The sequence below is a fragment of the Cannabis sativa genome, chromosome 3 (assembly GCF_029168945.1).
Source record: "Cannabis sativa cultivar Pink pepper isolate KNU-18-1 chromosome 3, ASM2916894v1, whole genome shotgun sequence".
NCBI lineage: Eukaryota > Viridiplantae > Streptophyta > Magnoliopsida > Rosales > Cannabaceae > Cannabis > Cannabis sativa.
The window spans coordinates 514277-535852 of record NC_083603.1 but is presented as its reverse complement, the minus strand read 5'-3'; the positions used below and the strand labels follow the sequence as shown (position 1 = coordinate 535852).

General features: G+C 30.0%; 3 protein-coding genes across 3 annotated transcripts; 1 reads left to right on the top strand and 2 right to left on the bottom strand.

The window, feature by feature from the left end:
• Nucleotides 1–8119: 8119 nt before the first annotated feature.
• On the top strand, nucleotides 8120–10504 carry LOC115710019 (uncharacterized). The gene is made up of 2 exons (XM_030638314.2): nucleotides 8120–8379; nucleotides 9226–10504. The coding sequence occupies exons 1-2, from the start codon at nucleotides 8283–8285 to the stop codon at nucleotides 10212–10214; spliced, it is 1086 nt and encodes a 361-aa protein (XP_030494174.2). The 5' UTR covers nucleotides 8120–8282; the 3' UTR covers nucleotides 10215–10504.
• A 656-nt stretch (nucleotides 10505–11160) lies between these two features.
• On the bottom strand, nucleotides 11161–12782 carry LOC115709601 (uncharacterized). The gene is made up of 2 exons (XM_030637736.2): nucleotides 12364–12782; nucleotides 11161–11435 (listed from the first exon to the last, which is right to left on the bottom strand). Exons 1-2 carry the CDS (start codon nucleotides 12682–12684, stop codon nucleotides 11313–11315), a joined length of 444 nt encoding a protein of 147 aa, XP_030493596.2. The 5' UTR covers nucleotides 12685–12782; the 3' UTR covers nucleotides 11161–11312.
• A 3124-nt stretch (nucleotides 12783–15906) lies between these two features.
• On the bottom strand, nucleotides 15907–19700 carry LOC115709600 (glycosyltransferase-like KOBITO 1). The gene is made up of 11 exons (XM_030637735.2): nucleotides 19167–19700; nucleotides 18333–18482; nucleotides 18191–18243; nucleotides 17872–17980; nucleotides 17657–17791; nucleotides 17495–17539; nucleotides 17200–17387; nucleotides 16954–17095; nucleotides 16822–16868; nucleotides 16632–16719; nucleotides 15907–16523 (listed from the first exon to the last, which is right to left on the bottom strand). The coding sequence occupies exons 1-11, from the start codon at nucleotides 19509–19511 to the stop codon at nucleotides 16215–16217; spliced, it is 1611 nt and encodes a 536-aa protein (XP_030493595.1). The 5' UTR covers nucleotides 19512–19700; the 3' UTR covers nucleotides 15907–16214.
• Between the last annotated feature and the right edge of the window lie 1876 nt (nucleotides 19701–21576).

The window sequence follows — 21576 nt, the reverse complement described above, 5'->3', positions numbered from 1 at the left end:
CCCATGCCATTGTTTGTTTTTTTGAGTATTAATACTAGGAGGCAAAACTCACTTTTATTTTATAAATTAGACTATATGTACCATTTTTATTTATTATTATTGCTAATTAATAAACTCAGTGCCCAAGTAAGTAAGCAAGTATTTATAAGGGTGTGCAAAAAGTCATCCAATTCAATTCCAACCGACCGATCCAATCCCAACCGATCCAATAGAATCGGATGTCCAATTATAATTGGATCGGATCGGATGCAAATTTTAAAAATCCAATTGGATTGGATCGGATGTTAAATGAGACATCTGATCCAATGGATAACCGATCCAATCCAATCCAATATCATCCAATGTCCATCCAATCATATTTAATATTTATAATTTTATATATTTAATTATTTTATTTAATATTTTATATATTATTTTATTATCTATGTTAGATTATTATGTTTTAAATTATGTTTTTTCATATATATTTTTTTTCAATGAAATTAGCTTAAATAGTGGTTAAAATGGATTGCATTCATCCATGGGATTCATTGGATGGATCCAATCCAATCTAATAAAAAACCAGTTAAAGCATCCAATGGATGGAACCGATCCAATCCAATACATCCATTGGATCGGATCGGATTGGATGACTCAATTCAATTGGATTGGATCAGATGGAAAAATCCAATATCCAATAAATAATTGGATTGGATTGGATGGGTCCAAATCTATTGGATGTGATCCAATGAACACCCTAGCAAGTAATATGACATTTTCTTGATTAAATATTTATTGTCCTTTGAAAAAAATGAACATTTATTGTATTTAAGTTAGTTGGTTGATTTAGAACTTCTCATAATATAAAATTGCTAAAGTACTTTCTTTCTTTCAAAACAAACAAAAAATCTCAAATTTATTTAGCTATTTAGAATTTTTGTTCTTAAATTATGACTTATATATTATTATGCCTATGGAACTTTTCAGCTATTTAAAAATAGATTATGAACTATTCACGATGTTATAAATTGATTATTTTGTCAAGCTTTATCACATGTAGCTAATGAAATGATGACATGGATATTTAATCAGTTGTCACGTCAGTGTCATGTCAATAATACATGTATAATAATTTAAAAAATAATTTATTTTTTTGATTTAATTTTACGTAATTTAAAAAATAATTTATTTTTTGATTTAATTTTTAGTTTACTAATTTTATAAAATACATAATTTTTATATTTTAATTTTAAATTATTTACATAGCATTAATATGGTAACTGGCTAAGTAGTCATGTCATTATTTTATTTGTCACATTCGATAAAATTTGATAGAATGACCAATTTACAACAGTGTGAATAGTCCAGTAACTATTTGTAACAGGCCAAAAAATTCAAAGAGCACAATAATACATAAGTCATAGTTCGGTAGGCAAAAATTTAAAATAACCAATTTATTTGAAGTTGAAATGACATGTCGTTTACTTTATTAAACGACAAAGAAGCTCCATAAAACGACATGCATTTGACAAATTAAAGTATTTGTAGCTATCCTTAAATTTTAAGACAAGTAGTGAATAAAAGCATTTTCAATAATAGATGAAGTATAATAGCAACTAAAATATTTTATAAAATCACTTCTAGATGATGATTTATTATACATTAACTTTTTAGTTTGTTAAGAAAAAAATATTCCACATTTTTCTACTCTATCATTTAAAAATTAAAATACATTATTAAAACTTTACATATTTTTTCTATTTTTCTATTTTACAGCATACTTTTACATTATACCATACATCAAATTCTGTAAAATACATCACCAAAATTTTACTTTTTAAAAATTTTATTATACTTTATTCATTTTAAATATATAATATTAATATATACACACATATCTATACAAAAATTAATTATCAAAACCTAAAACAATTAATAAAATATGCTTAGAGTAATGAATAGTATTCTATAAATGTAGAACATAAATAGTATATTTTAAAGAAATTTTAAAATGAAAGAGTTTAAAGCATTTGTTGTGACATGTTTTTAATGCGGTTTTTAAAATTTTTAAAGCTTATCTATTTTAAAGAAGCTGATATGAGTGCTCTTAGTTCATAAATAGTGAATCTCTATATTGACATATAAATAAGTTTTGTACTTACATATCATTTGGTGTGGCCCTAAGTATAAATAGGCTAGACCTGTGCTTATGATCCACACAATCTAAAGGCCCAAGAAAAAAAAACTCTTTATAAACACGCATATTTTTTCACTAGTTTTAAAATTACTATATTTCTTTCTAAAAAGATTATAATTTCTTTTTTCTATGTCCCACTAAAATTTAGAACAGGCGCTGCATATCAAAATACAAAATATTAAATTTCGTATTTTGGGTGGTGCTATGGTTTGTCTGGATTTTTAAAAATATTATTTAATTAAATGTACGTACAAAAATATTATTTAATTAAATATACGATGTAGTTAATAATTTTAACCATTAAAATAAGATCCAACATACATAAATCAATTTCATATATTTATTCTAATTTTTTTTACTTTTAATCATAATAAAATTTTTGACAAAAAATAAAAAAATTGTGACTAATATATTATAAATCATCATTTCTATGTTATCACTTAAAGATTCATAGCTAAAAATATCAATCACAAAAATCATAATTTGTTATGAATAAATGTATTTTTAATCACAAGTAACTTTTTTGTTGTAGTTAAAAATTACATTTAATTATAAAAAATTTATATTATAACTAAAAAATTATCACTAAAACTAATTTTTTAATGATCATTTTATGCATTAGTTACTTTTTTTTTCTTTTGTTGCATTATCTTTAATAAAATGGGACATAATTAGTGGCCTATATAAAAATATTTATATATGAGCTAGCTTAAAGTGTCAACTAACTAGAGAACAAATAACAATGGATAGTGTGCAGGTCCAACTCTGAGTATAGACGGGTTAAGTTTATGTTTAGAGTTCACTCAACATATGAGCCAGAAATATTTTTTTAAAAAAAAAATATATACATATTTATTTATCAGTTTTAAAAATACTATATTTTTTTTTTAAAATAAAGGCCTAAAATTTCTTATTTATTTTTATAGACTATTAGGTGGCGTTTGGTTGGAGGTAATGAAATTGAATGGAATGGAAAGGAAATAATTTTCATTCCATTCCTTTGTTTGGTTGCATTTTAAAGTATTAGAATGACATTCCAATAGAATGCTCTTTCCACTATTTTGGTGGAATGGCTATTCCATTTTAAAAAGGAAGGAATGACCATTCCAATGTAACAAGAAAAAAAAATTAATTATTTTTTTATCAATTTTTTTTTATGCATTTTAAATTTTATTCCATTCCATTCCTATTCCAATTCTCATTCCCATTCCTATTCCTATATTTTCATTCCTCCCAACCAAACGCCTCAAAGTTCAAGATCAGCCCTGATAGTGTGTACGATGTACCCATGCACATCAAACATATTAGCTATTTTAAACATATCATTATGATCTAAATTATTAAATAATAGCTAATCATAATATCATATCATGCATATAAATAATTAATATGCAATTATATATGATAATAACATACAAGCACATGTATTAATTATTAAGATATTTTTTATTTTCCAAACATAACTCATTCACAATAAACAATTACAAAAGAATTGACAAATCAAGGCGAATAACTTACGAACATATTAGAGATCAACTCCTATTTACATGGCACTAGTTTTGGCTAACAAAGCTCATCCTCTTGATATCATGATATTATTACCATTTATATAATATTGCCCAAGTAGCTTTCTTGATTTGGTTGTGACTTTCCTTCCTCACTATTATGTGTTTTGTTCAAGCTTTTCAAAATGTCACTTTCTTAAGTTTTCCTCTATCAAAGTATCAACATGTAACCTAATAAATCGATATTGCTCTTGCTTTATCTAATTGATCTTACTCTTTTATGTGGGCTTCAAATCAAGTTCCTGTTGAAAAAGTTCTCATTACAAGAGAGAATATGAGGATTAGAATCAAAATACTTATAATAAAAATAGAAGTATTTCATCAAGATTACAAGAAAGCTAGAGAAGAAGAAGAATAATAATAACACACACAAAGTTTGACCAAGGCTCAAGAACCTTTATCCTAAAAGTCATTTCCTCCTTCATATGGACATTTAGGGAAACTCTAGAAATGCTTTTAAGGATTTATCAAGTCTCATATGCTCAGCCTAGTGTCTAAGGATGAACATATCCTCACAAGGTTCTAACCACAATAAATGGTTTCAACTACTTCTAATACAAGTGAACAATATGACCTCTATTTATAGAGTTTTCACTCTCATATGAACATGAATGACCACCATAAAGCCCTTGAATGTTACCAATCATAAATTGGGCATTTATGTTATTAATTGGGTGATTTGGAGGAGTTTTGGGCTGTTACAAAGACTCTCAAACCTTAAAAAACGTGTGCAAGTATATGCTAAAGTGTTCAAAATCATTCTCACTTGATTTTGAACTTTATACACCTTATAAATGAATAATCAAGTCTCAAACAACAATATTTTCAATATCTATTATTCATTCACATCCATAAACAATTAGTAACATCTTTTACTAATTTAAGAGTGAAAAAGAGATGAAAATTACATATTCAAGTGATCATCAATTTAGGGTGCGTCTGGAAGTAACTGTGTAATTACTAGGGTGGTAATTACACAGTGTAGTAATTACACTATATTTTAAAATGCAAGGTGTGTTTGGATATGAAGTGGTAATTACATATGAATTCCTAATATCTTGTTTGGCAAAATAGTTAGTAATTACATGGGAAAATAATATTTTTTAGTAGCTAATGTTTAATATGGAAAGTTTTTAGTAATTACACAGTGTAATTACATTCAGTTCTCATGGGGCCATGAGAATTGGAGAGTGTAATTGGAACCCCTCAATTACTTCCAATTACACAGTTACAGTGTAATTACATGGTCAGACAAACATGTCAAATTGTGTAATTACCTCTAATTACACACAAATCTAATTACACTGTGGCTTTCCAAACGCACAGGATTTGCAACTCCTATTTTGTAATCATTCTACACATTTTGTAACTCCATAATTTATGTTACAATTTGACAAAATTAATACTTTGTCACACTTAATTATTTATAACTTAATTATTTGTAACTCCATAATGTATGTTACAATTTGACAGTTCCTAGTTAAGCATCCTCACCTTTTTTGTTCCTCAATATTAGTGGCTAGTTAACCTAATGCTAGGACATCGAGTTCTTAGATGAGCCTACACCTTCCAAGAATTAGGGTAATTAGCCACTAATTTTCAGAGACTAGCTAGTTGTATATTCTTTAAGTCCTTATGTAAATTTCTCATGCTTGTAGCTTCTTGATTTTGATTTTTGCGAACTGTGAAAGAAATTTTAGTGGGCTCTTTGATGTACTTTTCGACACAACATAAACGGATAGAAGCAAAGAGAACTCTTGGGATATACTAGTTATTTTGTAGTGTCTTTTCATTCATTTTCGAAAGGTTTGGCTTTGAATTCAATAGTTTAATCTATTAAAATTAATTATATTTTAAATATTTTTCATATGTAAATTGTTTGTTTTAGGTTAGATAATAAGTTTATGCTGTATATTTAACCTATATGTTATAAAACTAATGATACCCTGATATTTTTATCAAAAAAATTAGGCTTAAGATTACATTAAATTAGATATTGAAACAGGATTGTTAGAGTTAGGAAAGAAAAAATTTTAAAGTTAAGAATTAACCTTTTAGGGTTAGGGTTTAAAAAATCGACGAAAATCAAAGTATCAATGATTATTTAATAAAACATAAATTAAGCTTTAAGAAATAAAGAAGAAGACATTTTTAAGTGGCTGAAGCGTTAATGAGCCTTAGTTTATGAATCAATATTATTAAATTCTTTGGCTATGAAGTATTTTATATAAGAGTATTCCTGTCCAATTTTTACAGTTAGCCTACATGAAGAAATAAAGCCTTATTTATAGGTTAAAATTGAGTTCTCAAGTGAATCTGGACCTGTTAAGATTTTGTACATGAAATAAGTTGATTGATGAGGTAAAATATATTATAATATTAACTTTAGGTCGAGTAAGTGATACCCAATTGAGGGGTAATTGTCGTCCATACAATGTAGTACTGTTTGATGTTTACAGGTCGCCATGCACTGCCGATCGTATACAATAAAGTAGTTGATGTTGGAAAAAATGTATGTTATTTTTTGTGTGACACAGGGGACAAACCCCTAATTCTGTGAGATTTGGTGTCAGATGGATGCCACATAGGACAGCACCCGAACACCTCTTCAACTACTCCTTCGAGACTATCCTTGAAGGTATCCAGTTGTGTTTCTCTAAGTCTCTACTTTTCTGGACGAGAGTCATCCTTTCGAGACCAAAGAGGTATGACTTTATCGAGACATGGTTATAGCTATACCCAGAGTCGTAGTCCAACTCCGTTTATGGGTTGACCCATTGCTTTGTTTGGGCTTAACAGATGGGCTCTTGAATTGATTTTGGGCCTTGAAAGTACAAAGTCCTCCATCGAGAAACACAAATAACACTCACCTTTTTGCCTAAGAGCAATACAAGGAAATAATATTTTTAAGTAGTTAATATTTAATATGGGAAATTTTTTAGTAATTACACTATGTAATTACACTCAATTCTCATTTCTCATTAGGGTCATGAGAATTGGAGAGTGTAATTAGAACCCTTCAATTACCTTTAATTATATAGTTATAGCATAATTACATGGTTAGATAAATATGCCAAATTACATAATTACATTAATTACACCCAAATCTAATTACACCATAACTTTCCAAACTCGCCCTAAATATTTAGGGTTTGTTTGGAAAGCTATAATTTGATATATTGTTACAATTTGAGGATAAGGTAAATGGAGTTCCATCCCAAAACCAATTGGCAATGGGAGGAGTAGCTCATTACTCTTATATATTCTATTATCTTTCCACACATTAGCAATGTGGGACTCTCTAACATCCTCCCTCAAGATGGTAGCTATTTAATATGCTCACCATCTTGGACAACTCGATCATAAGCAGCTCTTTTTTGGCTCACTATCTCTAATCACAAGTGGCTCTTTTTGCTCTACTTTTCGGATCAGTATTTTTGGATTTTTGGTAGCTCTTTTTTATTTTTGGCTCACTATGCCCGAATTATAAGTGGCTTTTGGCTCTTGGATCAATTTTTTTTTAGATTTTTTGGTGGCTATTTTTTTTTTCGGCTCTACTTAGATGGGTTTATTTTTTTTGGGGTTGAATAGTCGCTAGAGATTTTGTTTATTTGTTTGTTTTGCTCTGATACCATGTTAGAATTTGAGGATAAGGTGAATGGGGTTCCATCCCAAAACCAATTGGCAATGGGAGGAGTAGCCCATTACTCTTATATATTCTATTATCTTTCCACACATTAGTAATGTGGGACTCTCTAACATATATTTTTCTGACCATATAATTACACTGTAATTGTGTAATTTTAGTGTAATTACTAAAAAATTTTCTATTTTAAACATTAACTACTAAAAATATTATTTTTCGTGTAATTATTAACAATTTTGCCAAATAAAATATTATGAATTCATGTGCAATTACACTTTATATCTAAACAGACATTGTATTTTAAAATATAGTGTAATTACTAGATTGTGCAATTACCACCCTAATAATTACACAATTACTTAAAGCATAACAAATCATGTTGTAAATAATTATAGAAATTAGAGCAAAAAAAAAACCATGGTACAAAAAGAATTCAAATACAAATTACACGGGATGCGATGAAAAAAAAAATTGCACATGTCGAATGGATCCGAAAAGATAAGATACTCCTACAAACTATTCGAGTTATTATTATTATTATTATTATTATTATTATTATTATTATTTTTACAAATTAGGGTTGTTCAATTTTTTATTTTTTATTTTTTATTTTATAAATCACACCATAGATATTTAATTAGGATTGCCCAAATTAAATTATTGATTAAAAAATAAAATTGTAATTTTTTTACAAAAATAATAAATAAATTAATTAATAAAAAGCTTGAGTCTTTATAGTTTCTCATCTCTTTGAGACTGAGAGCGATACAAGTATAAATCCTTCTTTCTCTATTCACCAAAGAAAAAGTACAACCCTCTTCTCCATTCGATTCAACTCATTCACACCCTATATATCTCTGTTCTCCCAACCAATAACACTCTCGATTCCACCCAAATGGGCAAATGGAACGATCGTCTTCCTCGTAGAACCTTCCGTCATCAAAAACCATGGACGCCGCCGCATGTCACTTACGATTCAAAACCCATCATCGGTAACCAACAATCTGTCTCCCCATGTTTGAAATTTTGTATCTTTTTATGATTTGGGTTTTGTTTCGAATTGTTAATGGTTAATGTAATTATGGGTCTTTTGGGTTAACTTGGTAATGTGTTGTTTTTAGCCCTTTTTGGAATTGTTGGTGTTTGTTTAAGATTTGATGTTGATGTCTTTGTTTGGTATCTATAATAAGATTGAATTGCATGTTGTTGTTCTTGGTCTAAGCATTACTAAAGAAGAAGGGTATTATAAATCAAAATTTTGATTCAAAGTTGTATAGACACTGATTTTAGAACAAGAACCCTATGTGTTGTGTTTCTTAGCTTGATTTGAATATTTTTCATCAAGTTTTGATTTTGATTTGGTTTGAATACTTATTGTCAAGTGTATTTGTACATAAAGTTTGAATTTTGGTTTAATTAGTGTTCTATTTTATAACAAAGTGAACCCATGAATGAATAATCAATTGGATGTATAAGAAGTAGAAGTTTGAATATTGGCTTAATTTGTATAATAATAATGTTCATGTCTTTGTTTGGTATCTATAATTAGAATGAATTGCATGGTGTTGTTATTGGTCTAAGCATCACAAAAGAAGAAGGGTATAAATCAAAATTTTGATCAAAGTTGTATATATACTAATTGAAGAACAAGAACCTTATGTATTGTGTTTCTTAGCTTGGCTTGAATATTTTTCATTAAGTTTTGAATTTGATTTAGGTTATTATGGTTTGATTACTATTGTGAGGTGTATTTGTGTATTGTGTTTCTTAACTTGATTTTGATTATTTTGAAGTACATAAAGTTTGAATTTTTGTTTTGTTGATTTGGTTTTTGGAAGATAATGTGCCTGCTTGGGAGAAGAAATTCTGCTATAAGATTGGATCGGTACCATGGAGAAAGATAGTAAATACCAAGGATTTCATGTCTTACTATACTAATGTTGTCGATTGGAACGATTCTGCTGTGAAAGAAGCATTTGATAATGCGAAGAAACGGTTTTGGGCAGAGTTGAATGGCTTTGATTGTGATATACCAATGCCTGACCCGGACAGTTACATAGACGAAGTAGATTGGAACCCGGTTATTGATTCTGAACTGATGAAGGAATTGGAGCGAACCTTTTTTAATCCTGATGATGTGAGGCAAGAGAATGAAAATCAGTGTAAGAAAGAAGATATGAAGAGTAAAAGCTCAACTTCTGCTCCTGATGGTGGTAATGTAAATCCTTGGGAATCTAACAATGCCGAGACTAGTAAAGAAGATGGCTGGAACCAGTGGAAGAATAATAGTGCAGGTGTCCCGATGAATATAGACGGTAATGAGAAATCTTGGCAATCAAACATTACTGAGAAAGATACAAAGAAGGAGAACTCGTGGGGAGATCAAGCGAAGAAATCATGGGGACAGGACTTGATGGAAATCCAGAGTTCTAACCAAAATGAAAATCCTTGGGACCGTGGTAATCAGGGGTTTGCCAGTTCTAGCCAAAATAGCGGATGGGGTTCTTGGAACAAGGTTTGGGGCTTGAATAAGCATGAGTCGAGTAATATGGGAAATAATGATGATCCTTGGGTTTGTAGCTCTAGCCAATACGGATGGCAACATAAAGGGCGAGAAACGACGGGTAGGAAACATTGGAACCCTTATAGTACTCAGAACAAAGGGTTCGGAATTAGAAGAAGTGGCAATAGCCGCCAAGTGTGGAACGAGGATTTCTCTAATAGGGTCGGTGGCTATAGAAACTCGAGGTTTGGAGGAGAAGAAGCTCAAACAAGTTGGAGGGGAAACAATAAAACAAGGGTCACCACCTACACTTGTGGTCAATGAAGGAGAGATAACAAGTACTCATTGTTGTTTTGTCAAAATATTTAGCAATTCTAACTTATAATTATGCATTGCTTGATTGAAGCTTTGTTATCTATGGCTCTGTTCTCTGTCTTGTAAAGCACCGAAGGGGGCGGTATGGAGCCATCCATCCCCAGCCCCATAAATTTGCACCAACTGTTTATGCTTTTCAGTTAGAAGGGTAATGAGTGGACAATAATGTAGCTTGTATTTCATTCTTTAATTTACTTGCACATACTATAATATAAAAGACTTGATTTGTTTATTTCTAATGGTTAGAGAGCCTTCATGTTCAATGGAAAATTTTCCTTTGTGTGAAGTTTGGAATATGCTGTAATTTTTTTTAGCTGGAATTGAATGGTGTTTGTTTTATTTAAGGTTAAGAAATGACATGTCATTTAAAGCAAAGTGTTCTCCATTAGCAATGGCCTTAGAAGAGAATCCTTTTTATAAAATAATGAAAAAGTAATAAAGTATTTGATTAAAATACTATTACAAAAATTTAATAAAAGAAATAAGGAGTTTTCTACATTTAGAAAGCTTCCTATCATTATCTGTTATAAAGAGTTAATTTTTATATACTTAGAAGCTTATTTTTTTTAAGTTACACTCTCAATTTTAGCTAAAAAAACGAGTTTAGAAAGCATGATTAGAGATGCTCTTAATGCAATGTTTCTTCTTCACTCACTAGACCATATATTTACACAAAACAAATTAGACTAATCAGTATTGGTTGGTCGACTAAATCCACACATATCTAGATAATAAGTCAAAATTTAAACAAAATAAATAAAATTAAATATTGAATAATATTATCCCACATCAAATAAATATAAAAATATGAAATAGTTTGAGATTCTTATTAGGATGCACTCTCATGTTTCGAGATTAATTATGTATATGAGATAATTTGATATTAATCCAAAAGTTTTTCTAGTTTGAAATTTTTTGGTTTATAATCTCAAAACTAAGATAAAAGGTATATAACTCGATAGTTCAATACTTCAATGAGCCTTGATAAATTTACAATAATTTTGATTAGAAAGTAAGATGAAAATGTATATTATGAAGAACAATAATCTAAACTTCTCTAATGGGTCGATTACGCGTACGTGAAGGAGTCACATTATTATTTGAAGATAGTTCAATATCTTCTTCACCTTCATCCTCCTCTGACTGTCTAATAGCTTCATTAAGAGCAACCTGAAAGATACACCAAAAATTTTCAAATTCATTCAGCAAATCAATAAGTTTCACTTATTCATAACTTTCAATAATTCTATATAATTACCTAAACTAATTCTTTTTTAGTGTAGCTTATAGTTTAATAGGTTAAAAGCGAAATATTAATTCTAATTACAATTGATTTTTTATTTGATAGTCACTATTTAAATAATTGACAAAATATTTTCATTATGATTAATATCATTGATTGTCAAATAATAGAAAATCTCACCAATACCTGTTGCTGAGCTGACTGTTTATCCTGAAGTTCAACAATCGATTTGATTACTCAAACTAACTCATCTTTGTTTGCACACTTTTACAACTCGTTTGGTGATCATATTATATTATAATTATATTAAATTAGGTTATATATTATATTTCAATCTTTACAGTTAAATTCTCTCAATTGTCATTCTACTTCAAGTTTAAATTTTAATGATAAAATTCTCTAAATTATTAAATTGTTAGTAAATTTAAAGTGTCGTTTATTTTTCACAGTTAACTTTTAATATAGACTGCATGTGTAGACTCTTATACACGTGATACGTTTATATTAGTACACTCAATATTATTATTTATAATTTTATTTAATTTTAAAATAATAATATTAGGTGTACCAATAATAACGTATCAGATGTTTGAAAGTGTACACATATACCATCTATGACAATTAACGGAATGACACTTTCAATTTACTATCAGTTTAATAATTTGAAAAGTTCTATTATCAAAATTTGAGCTTGCAAAAATAAATGCAAGTAAAACAATACAATTTAATACTAATAGTACCAAACGAAACCTATTGAGTTATCTCATCATTGCTAACAAAACTATTTCACTCAGTACTTTTATCAAACAGTTCAAAGACAAAATAAAAGAAAAGCAATGAAATGAAATGAAATACCTCTTCAAGAAAGTCTCTATCGAGTTTATCAGAGATTCTGATTGAAGTAAAGACAGTGATGAGAATGAGAGACAAGGGCAAAAAGAAAGCAAGAACAAAGCTTCCTGTGCTGGGACCTGCACGAGTGACCACACTCAGTTCTCTACCTCTGGTTTTCAATGGGTCACCGGAGAATCTGAGCGCCGCCGGCAAATTGGGGAAGTGAGAGGAGTTGAATGAAGCTGTTGTGGAAATGGGTCTGAGAGGAAAAGAGTTGGAAGTGTGAGGAGAGAGAGTTAGAGGGAGTGAGGTTGGGTTGCAGATTAGGAAGAGTCTAGCCATGGTCGATTTTGGGGAACTCAAAAAGAAATGCTTTTTTTGTTCTTTTTATTTTATAAAAGGATAAAATAATAAAATTAAAAAAAATGCTAAAAGACAATATTATATCTATCACGAATAAAGCTATATAGCCCGAGCCACCTAGATTGAAATTTTACCCGAGCTTACGTGTACATCTTTGTTCTTTTTTTTTTTTGAAAGAAGTGTACAACCTTATTCCACATATATATATTTAATAAAAGTAAAATTTTATAATAATAACAATAATAATACTCTGGGTATATATAGTTATTAACTTTTGACTTTTCATTTACTTTGAAACTTTTCATTTGCTTTGAGAAGAAGAAACTTATCACTGTAGAATGTTCTTTAGAAACTTACAGCATTTCATCTTCCCTAATAATGCGTACCATGTACAAGGTAAAAGAAAAACTCTCCATGCAAGAATTATTATTTTCATGTATAACATAAATCTTTATTGTTATGTTAACTTAATTTTGTTTTCTTTTAGAAGAAACTAGAAACTTTTTAAATTCTGGCCAAACAAGTAGAGATCATCAAATGTGAAAAGGTAATTTTTTTTTTTAGTGATTAATAGCTTTCTACTGTTATATGCATGTCATTAATATTTTGTTGAGCTATAATTGAATTTGCAGGGTCTAATTATGAAGAAAGTCATTTTTTTGCTAAAGAGATATGAAGAAGTTTAATATGCAATACTTATGGAAATTATTTTTTGGCTTCGAGTTCGCTTGTAATAATGTGAGAGAATTACAGATCCTTCTCCAAAACATGATTATTTACTTGTTGAATCTTGAAAGTAAGCTACAACTTTTACTGGAGTAGTGAGTAAAATCTTACTGTGTTTCTTTTTGAGGGAAAGCAACTTTTAGATGATCTCGATCATATTGAAGTGGTCCAAATGTAATCGAGGAGCACACATTTTGTCTGTTTTGAACATTGTGAATCTTCTTAGCAATTTTATTATCACTCATGCCTTTAATTTTTATATTTTATTTTTGATAGGAGAAATTAAACTAACTGAAATATCTTATCATACTTCTCTTTAAAAAGCTTGTTTCCTCCACAAATGATCAAATTAAGACACTAACTTCAATCAGAATTCATTCTTCTCGTAATGACATACATGTTGCTAAAAAGCTAAAATTGAAAGATGTTTAAAAAATATGGTTACCAACGAAATTTTTACTAACGAACTATTCCCAACGACTTTTTACCAACGAAATATCCTCATTGATGAGGAATACTAACGAAAATGGGAGTTTTTACCAACGAAATTTGTCCTCATTAATACTCATTTTTCTTGTAGTGATAATGTTTCTTCAACATGTTAGTAATTGAATAAAATTAAGACTACATAAAAAAAAATTATTAATTACAATTAAAAATGATAACTTCAACAAAATAAATATTAGAGCTAATATAGCTTAATACTAGTAAGAAAGAAATAAAAATAAAATTCTAGAGGAACAAAATTTAATAATCGGTAAAAAAAAGGGATCAAAATGGCAAGTAAAAGACCATGAAACTAAATGATTACCTCTTTTTGCTTTAATTTTTGAAAAATAAATTTATTTCTTAGATTGAAGTTAAATTCAGAAAGTTAAATTGAGGATGTTAGAAAGAACACAAAGATAACTATTTATATGGATGGAGAAAAAAAAAATACAATTTAAAAGAGGTAAATCTTAAAAATATTGAGAATAAATGATTGAATATTGATACTTAGAAGATTATGAAGATTGTAAATGGAATTTGAAAGAGGAATCCTTTAACGAGTGTCTGAAGGTAAAGTAAGTTGTTTTCTTTTTTTTTTCTCTTTTTGCGTGTTTTTTTTTTTTGGAAAATGTAGTAACATGTATAATTAAAAATTTAAATCAATATATAAAATAAACACACGTGGACTACCATAGGAAGTTACATATGGATCAGGATAAATTTCAATCCAAGTGGCTCGGGCTATATAGCTTTATTCTATCTATCACCATCTTCATTCTTATATTCTAGTGTTATGTTTGGAAGTAACCGTCTAATTATAAGGTAATTATTAGGTTAGTAATTACACAGTTTAGTAATTACACTATATTTTAAAATGCAAAGTGTGTTTGGATATGAGGTGATAATTACATATGAATTCCTAATATCTTGTTTGGCAAAATAGTTAGTAATTACATGAAAAAATAATATTTTTTAGTAGCTAATGTTTAATATGGAAAGTTTTTAGTAATTACACAGTGTAATTACATCCAATTCTCATGGGGTATGAGAATTGGAGAGTGTAATTGGAACCCCTCAATTACTTCTAATTACACAGTTATAGTATAATTACATGGTCAGACAAACATGTCAAATTGTGTAATTACCTTCAATTACACACAAATCCAATTACATTGTGGCTTTCCAAACGCACCTTAAGTATCGAGTTTTGCATAACTTTTAACTTTTAGTAAATATTGCTAACTAATTATATGGCATCACTTAGGCCGATCCCAAGTTAAAAATTTAGGCATTTTAAAAAATAGAATAGAAAAATTATTGAGAGTGCTTTAAAAGTATCACATAATAAAAAGTGATCTAAATTTATATGACAATATAAATGTAAAATTTGCATCACAATAAATAGTATGCTTTTATATTTATAATTAGAGAATTATTAAAAGACACTACTGGTACTCAGGCTCGACCCTGGGCTTAGGCAGGCTAGGCCTATGCCTAGGGCCCACCTAACCCAGGAGCTCAAATTTTTTTTTCTCCTTTTAAAATTATATATATTTTAAATGACTTTGAAAAATACCATATATTTTCTAACATAAAGGCCCAAAAATAAATTTTTTCACTGTGACCCACTTTTTTGTAAGTCTGGTCCTGCTGGTACCTAACACTTTTGGTGTCATACCATTATTGGTGTAATTAAGTATCAAGTTTCATATAACTTAAGAAAATAATTTTTAGACAATATTACTAATTAATCATGAAGCTCCACCTATAAAAAATATTAAGCACCACTAGTTTCCAATAACAATACTCTTATAATTATGTCATTTTTAATATTTTATTATTTAATTTTAATTAACATGTTCTTTTACATCTCAAATTTTAGAGATGGTTTAAGGTACCAAATTTTAAGTAATATCATGTATTGTTGATATTAAAGTCTTGTCTTATGTTTTTAAGTTGAAATTTTACGTAGAAATAAGTTTCCAATTTTCTTCTTCTTTTTTTACAAAAAGGCCAAAAATAACATAGAAAAATGATATCTCAACACTGTGGTTTTCTATACACAAAAAGAAGAAAAAAAAAATCACCACAACTTGTAGTTATGGTTTTCAAGTCAAAGCTTGACAAAATAATCTCTCTTCCTAAAATTCTTAGTTTTTTACACCACCGCTTGGATACTGATCGGGAAGAACCAACTGCGAACGCAGCCCCCAACAACAACTCTACTCTCCTATAGCTCTCCCCATCGAGAAAAACACGATCAGAGAGCAACCGTTGCACTAACAACATCGCTTTCAAGCTTCCATGATGGTGAAATGGTCAACATCATCACTTGAAGGGGGAGACAATGGAGGAACAGCTGCTTCTTGATATGAAGCAGAAGCAGCATTTTCGATCGTTAAGACCTTCCTCACAGTGGCTTGATTCTTTCTGATTTTACCTATCTTCCTTGATGGAAGAGATTCAGAGGCAACAGCTCGGGTTGAGTTGCTGCTAGTACTACCAATGGTAGTTAAAAACTTCTCCTTTGAGATATTTGATGAAGCCGATGATGCTATAACCGAGCTAAAGACACCAGATTCTCGTAGACCTTGAATTATGACCTGATACAAAATTTAGAAAGTGTTTTTCGAGTGAGCATTAGTAAAAAAAAGCAAAACTTGATATCCTGCGTAAGCTCTCATTCTCTTTTTCGGTGAAAATGTACTTACCATGGGAGCATATATGCGAGTCAAGATGCCTTTTCTCAGCAGTTTCATTTTAAGGTCTTTGTCATCCCATACAATATGTTCATGGTACCTAAAAGAACAAGAACAAACAAGCACCACTCAGAATCCCGAACATTTGTATCATGGTCCGACTTGAAATGAACAAAAGGATTGGTTGAAATGGTATATTTACCAGTTCATCATTTCTTCCTCGGTTGCAGTTGACGCAATTATAAATGCCTGCAAGGAATTAGATGTGAAAATTATGCTTCACAGATACCTACTACATTCATGATATGGTTGTACATAAAGAAATATAGCTCACAGTTCGGTCGAATTCGAGCATAAAGCATCTTTTCACATCCTCCCTTGTTGGTTTGCAGCCACATCGATCACGTCTAGAAGTCAAGTCTGAAAACTTGGCATAAGTATAGTGAAGAACAGCAGCTTCTTCTAATTTGATCTCACTAAAAGAAATTACACAAATCGAGTTAGTGTTTCTTGCGTCTCAAAGATTGTAGGTTCAGAAAAATGACAGGCATCAATCGAAACAAAAGTGAGTGAACCATACTTTGGAGTTTTCATATAATTATGCCATCTGTGTGCTCCATTAGGACGAAGATGATCTTGAACTCGAGCAACTGATTTTCCATTGCCGTAAGTCAAAAAGTAGTTAGGATTGCCACGAGTTGATTCTTTGTACATTCCAAAGTATGTATCTTTCGGGAGATGGTCATAGTTTCTCTTGAACATCGATACCTGTTCGGGTAGGTACACGAACACAACATGTCAGACTAATTTCACTGACTAACATGCAAAACAAAATACGGAGAATGAACTGATCACTCTCTCGGGGAGAAATTTACCTCGGTGAAAGGTTCCTTAATATCATCTCGTTCGACACTGCTTTCCTGAAAATTAGAAACTCCGTTGTTGATTAAATTGTCTAGTAACTACTGACAGGTAGCCCCCTTGATGTTACCATTACTCGAACAAATTTATCGAAAGATGTACACAAATCCACTTACATAGTTGGGAAATATAACCATATCGACATTTTTGGGCACATCAAGCAGCAATTGTCTCAAAGAATACTCCCGAGCACCAGCAGGGTGTATTAACTCATCGGTATCAAGATGAAGTATCCAGTCCATACCAGCATCCTAATATTTCAATGTGCAATGTAAAAAAAGAAACTTCTAAAACAAAACTTACCAGCAAAGCAATGAGAAAATGAGTTTACCCTTGCCATGACAATAGCCATTTCCATGTTGAGCGATTGCTTCACGAATAGTTCATAATTGCAAGGCTTGTAAAAGAAACTCGAAAGCCATGTCTCATTCCATATCCGACTGATGATGCCAAATAGATACAAACAAAAAAAAATACATAATCAATCATCCGAAATGTCACTGAGATTTACATCATGAACAGAAAGATACAATACAATTACATTGATTAGTCTAAAACCGGGTTCGTATATTTCGTGGGAAAGAAGAAAGGCTACTTTTCGGTCTAGATTTAATCTTAGGGACTGACTAAAAGTAGCAAGACTAATCTACCTTTTAGCTTGTTTCTCCTCTAGCTCTTTTGTTCTGTATATCACTTTTACTCCCTGAGAAAGCAATGTAAATTTTAATGCTCAAAAAAATCAATGCCATTAAAAAAAAACATCCATACGATCGAAAGTATCATCGAACTCACAGGAATGGACTTCAGAACTTTCGAAACTTCAGGAGTTGCAGCCTTTCCTTCCACAAAAAGGAAAAATGTAGTAACCCCAAGAACCTTATGGTAAAACATCCATGGTAGAATCTGTTCTAAGCCAGCTGATGTACTTGTTGTGATACATATCTATACAATAAGACACACACACAGAAAAACCATATATGACGAAACTTAAGTCTTAAAAAGTTAAAAACAACCATCCTAACAAAATTTGATTACCATAAAATCCAGTGATCTAATCTTAAAAAAAGAAAAAACAAGACCAAAGAAAACAGCAAACAGTTCAAATAATTCATTAATATCATCAAAAAAACAATTCTTGCTTGAAATATGGAACATTTTCCAACACAAAAATGGAAATTCTGATCAAGGTTGTATCATAAACACTTAGCATTATATCAAACCCAATTCACTAGAAGCAAAGATCAAACATAAAAATCAAAACTTCTCCAATAAAAATTAACTAAAAATGAAAACCCAACCTTAGGTTTGGGATTACTTGTTGTAATACATCTCTATACAATAAGACACACACAAAAACCATAATATGAACACTTATCTTAAGTCTTGAAAAGTCTTAACAAAACTTGTATAAGCATATAATCAAGTGATCAAATCTTAAATAAAACAATGAGCAAAGCAAACAACAGTCCAAAAAGATCCCCAAAATCAAATAATATCCTCAAATCTAAAGACACAAAAATGGCATTATTCAAAAAGTTCAGCAAGATCCAGCAAAAACCCAATTCAGCAAAAGCAAAGATCAAGTCATAAAAATCGAAACTTTCCCAACAAAAATGAAAACCCAACCTTAGGTTTGAGATTAGATCCATAATCAAACTTCCAATCGTGACCGTACGGAAAAGATGGTGAAGAACTCCTTCCAAGCTTGAGACAATCGGAGTGAGCAGAGTGAGAGACAGCTGAGATGGGAGAAGCTTCCATGCCGGGAAAGAGCTTCTCAGAGCCAGGTGGGGCCCAACGGGTGGTGGGATCGGTGACCCCACCACGCCATTGGAGGACGAAAGCTAAGGCAGCGAGAGTGAGAGGGAGAAGGGTTAGAAGAAGGAGAAGCTTGGAAGTGAAGGAATGGGATGAAGATGATGAGAAAGAAGATGATGATGGGGTTTGCCGGAGTGGGGTGTGGCTGGGCATGGTGGTGGTTGTGGTCAGGAGAGACAAAGCTTTGATCTTTAGAGAGAGAAGGAAGAAGAAGATGAAGAAGAAGATGAAGAAGAAGAAAATACCAGATTAAAGGGGTCTTCTTTCTTCACTTTCTTTCTTGGACTCTCAAATCAAAGATTTTATTTATTTATTTATTTTATTTACTACAAGTACAAGAGACTCCTATTATAATTTTTTAATTAATTTTTGTGTAAAAACACACAAATTAAAATGTAAAATGTATTTCTTTTTAAATTATTTTGATAGTGATATTCCTTATATTTTTTTAAAAATTTTAAATAATATATCATATTAAAAATAAATTTAAAATTTTCTGAACATTCATGATGAATTAAAATATCACGAACTTTATTTTCGGTACTATAAATTATTTCAAATTTTTTAAAATTTATAGAATAATATTATAATTATGACAAATATCGCTATAAAAAAATTCTCATTTTAAGCGTGAAAATTAAATAAATTATAATTAACACTCCTCTTTATTCTATTTTTATTTGATTTTATTACCTAAAATATATAAAGATCTAATAAAAAATACTTTTGAATCTAATTTTACTTCAAAACAGCTTTTTTTTTTTTTTTTTTTTGCATTTTTACGAAATTCTACATAAAAACTTATATTGCAACTAGCTCTGCAACCTAAATTGTAACAAAAAATCGTACAGAAACCCCTATTGCAACTAGCGCTGCAACCACTTTAGAAACCCAAACTGTAAATTTGAAAAAAAAAAAAAAAGTTAAAAAAATAGTATATAAAATAATTCCCCAAAAATATATCTAAAAATGTGTTGGTTTTGGAGGATTTATAATACTTAAAGTTTGAGTTTTTAGAATTTATTTGAGTTTTGATTGAATTCTTGATTTTTTTTTATATAGGGTGTTGATCTGGTGTTTTATAATTATGTATAATTAAGATTTTTGTTAACTAAATTTTGACATGTTCTTCAAACTTTTCAAGTCATAAAAATTTTTCCTTAAATTATTTTGGATTCAAAAATTTTTGTTCAATTTTACTAATAGACACCTTACATGGATACAAGTTCAGAAAATACGATTTGGTACATATCAAAATTCAAGAGCACAATTTGTTGCATATTAAAGTTTGGAGAGCACGATTTGGTAAATGAATAATCACTATGTTAGTAAAATTAAAAAAATTGAATAGAGATCCTTGAATTTAATAATCTCAATAGTTCGCGATAAATTTTTTAATAGTCTAAAATATTTAGGAGCAATAATCTTAATTAGTCAAAAATATTAAAATTTGTCTTTGATTTGAAAAGGGATAGAATTTATTTAGTTTTGTTGCTTTTCATACCATAAATAAAACATGTATTTAATTTATTTTTGAGAAGAATGTATTTAAATTTTGGGAACATACAATATTGAATTTTTGGAAAAAGTAAAATAAATTCTCATTATACTTGAAATAGAATACTCAAAGATCATGGTACTTGTTTTCACAAGTTCACTTTTCGATGATAAATTTTTTTTATCTTCTTTGTACTCTCCAATTATTATTTGAATGATAAGTTCATTATTCAATAAAAAAAAGTTACTTACTATTCAAATTTTCGGATAAATGACACATAAGCCTTAGAATAAACTCATTAAAATTGTCGAGCCTATTCATTGGATCTAGATAGGTAAACCACCCAACCTATGGGCGAAGCTAGATGTATTGTTCGGATTTCACAACTGCAATGAGAAAATCGGACACAAGGTCTCGAGAAGTAATCTCACATCAGTTGATAGGCACTCAAAGAGACAAAGACGAATACCTTCAAAGATTGTCGAGGACCAAAAGTTGAAAAGGCGTTTGGGAACATATAATATTTGGGGGACCAGCCTATGTGGCACTTCTCCGACAAGAATCCCAAAAATTTGGCAGCATGTCCTTTATAATGTCCCCGCTTCAAGCTTCTATTGGGCCCTTACACCCACAGAATGATGGCTCTTATACACGAGTACATCACTTTGGCTGCTTCATGGAATGACGACTGACCCTACAGACCAACACGAGTGTTTCTAG